Below are 9,272 nucleotides of genomic sequence, written 5' to 3'. Positions count from 1 at the left end.
TAGTTGTTGGGAAAATTTACAAATATGAATTTCGACTTTATTTGCAAAATCTCTCTGGAATTTGTAAAATGGGCATAACTTTTGCATACGAACTCGGATTAAAAAGTTTTTTATATGAAAAATCATCTACTCGAAAAGTTACATCCGAATTTAACCGGGGGAACCCCGTTAAACATTTTCAAAATCCTCAAAAACCTAACAGAAAAAAGTTACGGAGCTTTCAAGATCTAGATAGGCAAAAAAATTCAAAAAATTTCAAACTTACTAGTGGCGCACCGTTTGCTAGATGCGCCACTAGTAACAGAAAAAAAATTGGTGTTGAATTTTTTTTTGGATTTTTTTTTCAAAAAATGATACGTAATATGACCAGGAAGTTTGAAATATTTTTCAAAATTTCATCATACTCATGAACATGAACAAAGTCCTAGACATCAACAAAGTTTAATAGGATTGATATGGTAGATATATCAACAAGTGTCTGTTAAGTGAGGTGGTGCTGGGGTTGGGTAGAACTGTGAAGTTAAGCGTGCTCGGGCTAGAGTAGTGTGAGGATGGGTGACCTTTCGGGAAGTTTGACCACTTAGTGCGATTTGACTTGAGATTAAGCATATTACCCAAGATTAAGCCATAGTAACCCGAGATTAAGAAAAAAATGAAAAAAAATTTGAAAAAAAGTTTCTGAAAAAATATTTGAAAAAAATTTGTTACTAATGGCGCACTTCTATGTGGTACGCCATTAGTAAGTCAGATAGTAATGGCGCACCAGTGGTGCGCCATTAGTATTTAATACTAGTGGCGTGGTACTAGTGGCGCACCAGTAGTGCGTCACTAATAAGCCTTTTCCTAGTAGTGATGTGGACATAGTACCCAAGCTTGGAGGAAGGACACTCTGACTGCTGGAATTTACAAGCTTTGTTCAAACATTGGACTTGAGCTGAATGCACTCCTGAAGTTGGCCAAGACGCGTCACAATATTACCAGGTTCATTTTGTTTGACATGGATGATTAATTTATTCGTTCTAGCACTCCTATCTTACAATCGGAAACCTGACCCGGCAAATGACTAGTCTTCTCTACTTCTTCCACGGATGGATAATCAACAGCACCACAAGAAGCAGAGCGATCGCCGCAGCGACCAGAATTATGATGGCATGCGTCTTGTCCTCCTTCTTCCACCGGGCATCCACTGCAGCAGGACCCTGCAGTTCAGCAGCTTAAAGTATAAGCGGCTAGTTCAAATGCCTCACTACGTCTACGTACCATTCATTGTCACGACGCCTTGGTAGAATTATTATAATCTTGGCTCGTTTGTCAGGAATTCAGTCAGGGTTCTATATATTCACTGGCCTACCAAAAATCTTGTGGGGTCCGGTCAACCATCACTGAATAATTCACTAGGTTCAAAATTTACAAACATCGTCGAAGGAAGCAAAAACATCTCAAACAACTTTCCCTTAGACGGTGCTGTCATCAAGCATGGTCTTTGAGTAATCCTGCCTCGGTGTACAAAAACCACACTCCTAAGACAATACTCTATTCACCCGAGCGGCCAGCTTACAAATAAAAATGCAAAAACTGATACTCCATTCGTTCACGAATATAAGATATTGTAACATTTTAACGTGTTTGTTCACTCATTTCAAGCCATAGAAATATTCAAGACATCTTATCTTTGTGAATGGAGAGATTAAGTAGTGGGGTCACCGGCTGTTCCGTGTAAGTCTAAAAAGCACACGGAAATGGCACCACTCCAGCTCTCTTATAAGAAAAGGCGGCAGACCCCGAAATGGCAACGCAATTATGCAATGCACGTTGGCTGCAGCGTCTCTCAATAAAGTTGCGCTCCTGTGACAGTGTGACCCAAAATTCTGCAAGCTTCAGTGAAGTTGCGCGGATATTTCACTCAAGTTTTGCACTCCCTCAAAGGTGCAATACTAGATGACACTAGACTGAAATCCTACTCGGTTTATTACAAGGATCAATCTCCCCCGCCAAATAAAATTAAATAAAATTTCAACGATCAATCTACACATACTCTAGAGGGCACAAAGACTGTTCTTCCCCCAGCATTTTCTGCTTGACTGAGCACACGAACAGATCGCCCGATCTCGGACACACTAGTGCTACTACCGGAGAAAACCACCTAGCTAGGTAGGTCACTAGTTCCAAGGAAAGATGCATGTCTGCAGAGCCCGTCAGTCAGGTACGGTTCAAGTATCTACTCCCGATTCCATGGCTTCTGCAACAGCAGAATCATCACAGCAAAATATTGCCGGCGATGTACACCAAGAAGGCGTACGTACGTAAGGAACTTGAACTGGCCCTGTAGGCTTTGGCTTGAACCAAATGTCCAAACGCCCTAATTCCACAAAAGCAATCGCCACGAACGGCTAACTTGACTGATTTATTACCGGTAGGGTAGAGAAAACAAAGCACAATTAAGTAAGGAAAGAAGCAGCATCGATCTATGTCGACAGAAATGATCTTGTGAATCACATTACCGCCGCCGCTGGAGGATTGGCCACGTTGTTTGCTGCTGCTGCCGCCGCCGCCGCCGGAGGAGGATCGGCTACGATGTCTGCTGCTGCTGCCGCCGCCGGAGGAGGAGGAGGATCGGCCACGTTGTTGCCCGCCGCCGCAGCTGCCGGAGGATTGACCACGTTGCCGGCCGGAGGATTGTCCATGGCGTGCCCGTGAAGAGAGGGTTTTTAGAGACGGAGAAGCGTCTGTGTGGTGTGTGCCGGGGAGAGATGAGCTCTTTCTTTGGCCAGCGATGGATGAGCCAAGTACTGGTATAGCTAGTAGGCGGTGAGAGACGAGCGCTTTGGCCAGCCAACCGAGCAGAATAATTCGTTGCTCGTTTAGGGCGTAGCAAAGGCTCCCGTAGGACGGCCCCGAGCAGGCACCTGTTCCGGGAAAATGTAAAAGCGGCGGTAGCTGTGAAGTGTGAACTGTGGACTAGGTGTGGCCAGAGGGTGACTTCCCCTTGACGACATCACGTGAAACCCAAGCTCAAAAAAATGCTGCACTATCTATCACTCGTATAAAGCACGCACACACTAAAGATATTGCAATCCAACAGCAGCCTGCACGTTGCAACATCTATCTCCACGATTTGCTCCAACACCATGTTCCTGTGACTGGCTTCTCTGGCTCGTGAAAGAATTGGTAGATTAACGGGTGAAGATTGGAGTTTTTTCTTTTCTTTTGGAACCGCAATTCTAGAACAATCATTCTACGGCATTTTCTTATATAACTGAAAGTAAATATGTACTAACAGGGGCAAAATAAAACAAAGAAAGAAACAATGTCTGAGCCTTGCTTTGGTACACCCTCCACACAAACCGTATAAGAGCAGTATGGTCACGCACACACTAAAGATATTGCAATCCAACAGCAGCCTGCACGTTGCAACATCTATCTCCACGATTTGCTCCAACACCATGTTCCTGTGACTGGCTTCTCTGGCTCGTGAAAGAATTGGTAGATTAACGGGTGAAGATTGGAGTTTTTTCTTTTCTTTTGGAACCGCAATTCTAGAACAATCATTCTACGGCATTTTCTTATATAACTGAAAGTAAATATGTACTAACAGGGGCAAAATAAAACAAAGAAAGAAACAATGTCTGAGCCTTGCTTTGGTACACCCTCCACACAAACCGTATAAGAGCAGTATGGTCATTTTACCATAGTGCATTTTCAAAATGCCGCTGGTGATGAGATTTGAACTCGGAACCTCTCTTCACTTGAAACAAAGCAACCAACTCAGCCAGCTCACCTGATATGTGTAGTAATACTTCTTTTTCTTCTTATTTTCTATGCCTCCCGGACTCTGTTTTTTTTTGTTTGGCCGGTTTTTCCATCGGTTTTCACTCCGGTTTTTCTTTTCTTGTTCCTTTTTCTTTTTTTACTCCATCGCGGGCATAGCCCATTTATTTATCTTTTCGTTCTTTAACCATCACAAAATAGGTGCGTGAGGTAGGATTCAAGCTCTCAACCTCTTGGTTTTACTTCCATCCGCTATAACCAACTGGGACTACTCACTTGTTGTGCCTAGTTACTTCTTTTATTGTTCTTGTTGTGCATTTTTTAGTTTGATTTTATTTTTTGGTTCTGTTTGTCCTTTTGTTCTTTGATTTTAATATTTTTAATTTTACTTTATTTCTTCTTATTTTTTATTTTTTTCATTTGCTTAAATTTGTGAACATTTTCTTAATTTCATGATTTTTTAAAATCCGTGAAACTTATTTTTTGTGAATCCGTGAACTTTTTTCAAATGAATGATTTTTTAAATTTCATAAACTTTTACCAAATTCATGATTTTTTTAGCCCTGATCGGTCCGGTTTTTCAGGTCACAACAAAATTTGGTTTTATAAAAATACAAACCAATCGGTTTCTATACAATTAGAAAACCAATTTGGTACGGGTAGGTTCTGACCGAACAAAACCGAAGTTTAGGCAAACTTGCTTTATGCCACATGTTTTGGTACGGGCACGTTCAAACGAATTTGATGGGTAGCAGCTGCCTTTATAGTCTTTCACATGCTTCTTTCCTCAAGAGCAATCCAAGGTGGTACTAAACAAAAACATGTTGGTGAGGAAAAAACTAAGATAAGGAAAGGACAGAAAGGCTTAGACAGGTGTGTTGGGCAGCTGGGCAAGCTGGTCTGGGGCCGCTGGGATTTTGTTTAAATGCCGCCCCCCCCCCCCCCCCCCCCCCCCCCCGGATAGGCATTTATACAATGCTGCTGGGATTTTTTTAAATAATATTTATTTTAAGTTTTCTAGGTATTTTCACTTAATCAAGTGTAAAAACCAAATTTACATAATAAATTTTGGTTCTATAGATTTAATGACCAAAATATACATTGAAATTGTTGGTTCCCATCCATTTGGTTTCGGTTTCGGTACATCGGTTTTCGGTTAATATGCCGACCCTTACTTTCTATCTCCTTCCGTGTAGCCAGACGAGGTGGGAATAAAACCACGATCGACACAGTATGCCGCCTACAGGCACGTACATGCAGGTTGAAGAAAAGCCCAAAACAAGCTTATGCGTTGCATGCAAGTGATCAGCTTGGCCCATGGAATTGACGTGCAGGCCGCATGCGCGCGATGGTCGCTACATGTGGCATAAATTTTGGTTTTGATATCGGTTTGGTCTTCGATTTGTCGGCTTTTATGCCCACCCCTAACTCCAAGGAGAAAAAACGTTCATCAATTTGGAAAAAATCATGTATTTGATAAAAAGTTCATCAATCTGAATTTATTTCTCAAATTTGATAAAAAGTTCACGAATTAAATAATTTTTTCACAAGAGTCCACCCGACTGAGCCGGTCCATTGTCCTAGTTAAAAGCACGTTTTTTGGCATCTGTCAAATGACCCCAAATTTTTTCAAGGCATCATACGAAGTTGTTTTTAGTATTTGCCTAATTCTGCATTTTTGGAGTTTTTTCGGTCCAAAAAGGCCAATAAATGGCCAAATGTGTCGCAACATGCATACAATGTCGGACATTGTTCAAACCTGACACGGATGCCTACCATGGGCATGCCTACCTTCTTGCAAAAGTTGGGGTCATTTGAAGGATGTCCAAAACTAGACCATGTTCAACGCACGGTGTCTGGTAGGCCAGAAGGCTCAGTTTCAGAGCTTGTTGTTTCTCGACATCCTTGAAATGACCTCAATTCTTTTAATGGCCTTGTATGACGAATTCAAGGCACAATGGCATGTTGTTTTGACTTTTGACAAATTCTGCATTTTCTGGAGTATTCTCGGTCCAAAAAATGCTGATAAATGACCAAACGTGTCACAACTTGTATACGGTCTCAAAATTAGTTCAAACCTGACATGGATACCTACTATGGGCGTGCCCACCTTTCTGCAAAAGTTGGATTTATTTCAAGAATGTCCAAAACTAGACCATATTCAACGGAGGGGTGTTCGGGTAGACCAGAAGGCTTCGCCTGGGAGCATGTTGTTTCTCGACATCCTTGAAATGATCCCAATTTTTTATCATGACTTTGTATGACCAATTAAAGACACCATGCCAAGTTATTTAGGATTCATGAATTTAAAAAAATAAAATAAAGTAAAAAAGAAAAGAAAGAGAAAATGAAAAAACAAAAGGAATACGGGGCACCAAAAACCAAAAAAAGGCCACAAATTTTAAAAATAATTCATGTTTCAGAAGATGTTCAGAAATTGTTCATGTTTGGAAAGATGTTCGGAAATTTTAAAAAATGTTCATGTTTTAAATTTTGTTCTAATTTCAGAAAATGTTTGTGTTTACAAAATCGTAATTTGAAAAAAAAATGGCATTTGATTTTTTTCGCTTTTTTCAATAAAAGTTATAGTTTTTTCAGCAATGTTTTCATAAATATGAACGTTGTTGTGTATTCTTACATATTTCGCGGTGTAGAAAACCACAAGCAGCATTGAGGTGAAGTGGCTAGCAGCACACACCTTAAGTGTGAGGTCTCATGTTTGAGTCCTGATGAGTTCTACTTTTTCTCTCTATTTTTATGTGGCTTACATAGACGTGGTAGGAGGGACATGCCTTGATGGGCCAGCCCGACGCTTGCACCTGTGCAATTCGTATACGAGGTCCAGTGTAGCGGACGGCATACTTTAAAAAAAGATCAATCTACCCTTTATTTTGAAGGGGTATGGAGTAATCTCACTCGTCGATGTGTTTAAGAGGGTGTACTGAACCAGAAGTGACAATGTCTATCCAATTCCAATGTTGACGCAAGATGAATACTGCATCGCATCGATTCTCTCAGCAGCCTCGACTCGAATTCTGATCAATGGCATTCATCTTTTTTTCATCGTGCTTGCCATCATCTCCATGCTTGATCATGCCACAGTGCTCATTCCTTCTATCCATGCATGCTAGACCCTTCATTCTTAAGCAATACACAACTATCTAGTTTTGGTAGCATCATGTTCTTGTGAGCATTAGAAGTAGTTTCAAGAAACGAAAGTACCGGGTATTTTAATTGACGTGCATGAGCTATAGTAATTGGCCCAAGTTGTGTAGCAACAGGGCCATGATTGTAATATTGGTAGGGATGTCCTCGTCACGGGGGAGGGGGCTTAAAATAAATAGGATTTTTTTCTATGGCACGTCTCATTTGAGTTCTTGCTGCCCATAAGACTGCCAGTAGTTAGATGACCAACATCCTTCCTATTCTATGTATTCTATCCGATACTGAACGCTTTTTGATACCCTAGAGTATGATTTCGCTCGCGTATTTTGCATGTTCGTTACTATGGTATGGCCGATCGAGTTGAACATATTTTTGTTCCATAGTCCTCACAAAAGTCTTGAAACACATGACTTGTGAATTAGGACCCGGTGCTGCTAATGATCCTACTGGGTACCCGCAAGCGAGTGAAGATGCTCTTCTCTATGAAACTTCCTGCCGTAAATGGCGTCATTTTCACCAGGAGTTCTGCCTCAAATCCATTTAGTAAACAACCGAAATTTAGAATCCACTAGGGGCAATGGGATATGTCATATGTGTGATGTGTCGACGGCCGGAGCATTGGCGTCCACCTCGCGGTTGGCCTGCGGGAGGATTGGCCACGTTGTGGGGCTGGCCGCCCCGAAGATTTCCGCCCACATTGTTCACCTGGACGGCCGGATGATTCTGCATGTGTTACCCCTACGCAAAGAGATGAAGATGGAGAAGTGCACGCGCTCTCTTGGCTCCGGTTCCGTGTAAGCTGAAAAAGTACACGGAGTTAAAGCACACGAAAATGGCAGCACTCTCGCTCTCTCATAAAAAAGCGGGCAGACTCCGAAATGGCAACGCAATTATGCAGAGCAACAGCCGGCCGGGCGGCCTCCACGTATGCTGGCTGCACCGTGCGTGAATGATCCGGTACAGCATGGTGGTCCTCTGGATCGATCACACTGAACTACTTGTAAATAGTTGACCCAAATTTTTGCAATCTTCAGTGAAGTTGCGCTAATATATAGATCTCCCTCAAGTTTTGCACACCCTCAAACTCAAAGACTGCAGTACTAGGCGTCACATAAACTGAAATCTTACTCGGCTTATCACAATGATCAGTCTACACACCACTCTAGACGGTACCAGTTCTTCTTCCCAGCAATAGTACTACTACTAGAGGAAACAACCTGGTAGGTCATTAGTTCCAAGGAAGTGCATGCTCCAGAGATCATCCTGGTACGTTGATGCTCTCTAGCCTCGATTCCATGGCTTGGACGTCAGCAGAATCATGACAGCAAAGAAGAGCAGCACGCCGAAGATGTACACACAGCACAAGCACGCACAATCCTTGTCTTCCTTGCGGCGCCGCTCCAGCGCTGCAGCGGCAGCCACTGCAGCAGCATCCTGCAGTCGAGGTCAGCCAGTCAGTTTCAGTAATTCAGCGCCGATGCTAGCACTACATTTTCGATCTCAACTTCTCAAGTCATCGGCAGTTGTAGGTAGAACACTAGAACTGCAACCCTTCTATAACTGTCTAATTACTGACCTATATAGATGATGTAAAACTATGGACAATGAGATGACCCGTGGCATCTGAATAAGAAAAACAAACTTGATTTTATGATCTAGCAGCAGATTTCGAGAAGAGAGTGAGGCACAAACAAGTGAAGTAGTAGCTCCTAGAACTCATATCTATGTCTGTGTCTGTAGGCGTAGATCCGACCAACATATTAGATCTGTTTGGCCAGTTGAAACAAGAACACGTACGTACGGAACTAGTAGAACTGGCCTTTAAAAATGTCAAAACACCATGATTCCGCAAGGCATGTCAGTTCGTTTGCGAGCTAACTAATTTGCTACCGATAGCGTAGAGAAAACGAGGCAAAATTATGCAAGGAAAGAAACGAAGAAAGAAGCAGCAGAAATGATCTTGTGAATCACATTACCGCCGCCGCCGCCGCCGCTGCTGCCGCTGCTGCTTGCTGCGCCTGAAAATTGGCCACGTTGTTTGCTGCTGCTGCCTCCATCGCCGCCAGATGATCGAGCACGTTGTTTGCTGCTGCCGCCGCCGGAGGATTGGCCGCGATGTTTGCAGCTGCCGCCGCCGCCGGAGGAGGGTTGGCCACGTTGTTTGCTGCTGCTGTCGCCGCCGCCGCCGGAGGGTTGGCCACATTGTTGCCCGCCGCCGCCGCCGCTGCCAGAGGATGGGCCACGTTGCCGGCCGGAGGACTGTCCATGGCGTGCCCGTGCAGAGAGGAGGGTTTTTGGAGACGGAGAAGCGTGTGTGTGCTGGGGAGAGATGAGCTCTT

General features: G+C 43.2%; 2 protein-coding genes across 2 annotated transcripts; both read right to left on the bottom strand.

Annotated features, from left to right (window-relative positions):
• Window positions 1-894: 894 nt before the first annotated feature.
• On the bottom strand, window positions 895-2,758 carry LOC123049155 (myc-associated zinc finger protein). Its single transcript, XM_044472140.1, has 2 exons — window positions 2,502-2,758; window positions 895-1,199 (listed from the first exon to the last, which is right to left on the bottom strand). The coding sequence occupies exons 1-2, from the start codon at window positions 2,682-2,684 to the stop codon at window positions 1,074-1,076; spliced, it is 309 nt and encodes a 102-aa protein (XP_044328075.1). The 5' UTR covers window positions 2,685-2,758; the 3' UTR covers window positions 895-1,073.
• Window positions 2,759-7,877: 5,119 nt separating this feature from the next.
• LOC123049154 (homeobox protein Hox-A13-like) lies at window positions 7,878-9,272 on the bottom strand. The gene is made up of 2 exons (XM_044472139.1): window positions 8,910-9,272; window positions 7,878-8,367 (listed from the first exon to the last, which is right to left on the bottom strand). Exons 1-2 carry the CDS (start codon window positions 9,198-9,200, stop codon window positions 8,215-8,217), a joined length of 444 nt encoding a protein of 147 aa, XP_044328074.1. The 5' UTR covers window positions 9,201-9,272; the 3' UTR covers window positions 7,878-8,214.

The sequence above is a fragment of the Triticum aestivum genome, chromosome 2D (assembly GCF_018294505.1).
Source record: "Triticum aestivum cultivar Chinese Spring chromosome 2D, IWGSC CS RefSeq v2.1, whole genome shotgun sequence".
Taxonomy (NCBI): Eukaryota; Viridiplantae; Streptophyta; class Magnoliopsida; order Poales; family Poaceae; genus Triticum; species Triticum aestivum.
Note: the sequence above shows the minus strand (reverse complement) of the source record. Positions and strands in the feature narration are given on the sequence as shown.

Excerpts from the sequence above, each read along its gene's own strand:
- LOC123049155 (XM_044472140.1), bottom strand. The coding sequence starts at position 2,684 with ATGGACAATCCTCCGGCCGGCAACGTGGTCAATCCTCCGGCAGCTGCG. Across the intron at positions 1,200-2,501 it reads CCAATCCTCCAGCGGCGGCG|GGTCCTGCTGCAGTGGATGC; the intron begins GTAATGTGATTC and ends GCTGAACTGCAG.
- LOC123049154 (XM_044472139.1), bottom strand. The coding sequence starts at position 9,200 with ATGGACAGTCCTCCGGCCGGCAACGTGGCCCATCCTCTGGCAGCGGCG. Across the intron at positions 8,368-8,909 it reads CAGCGGCGGCGGCGGCGGCG|GATGCTGCTGCAGTGGCTGC; the intron begins GTAATGTGATTC and ends CCTCGACTGCAG.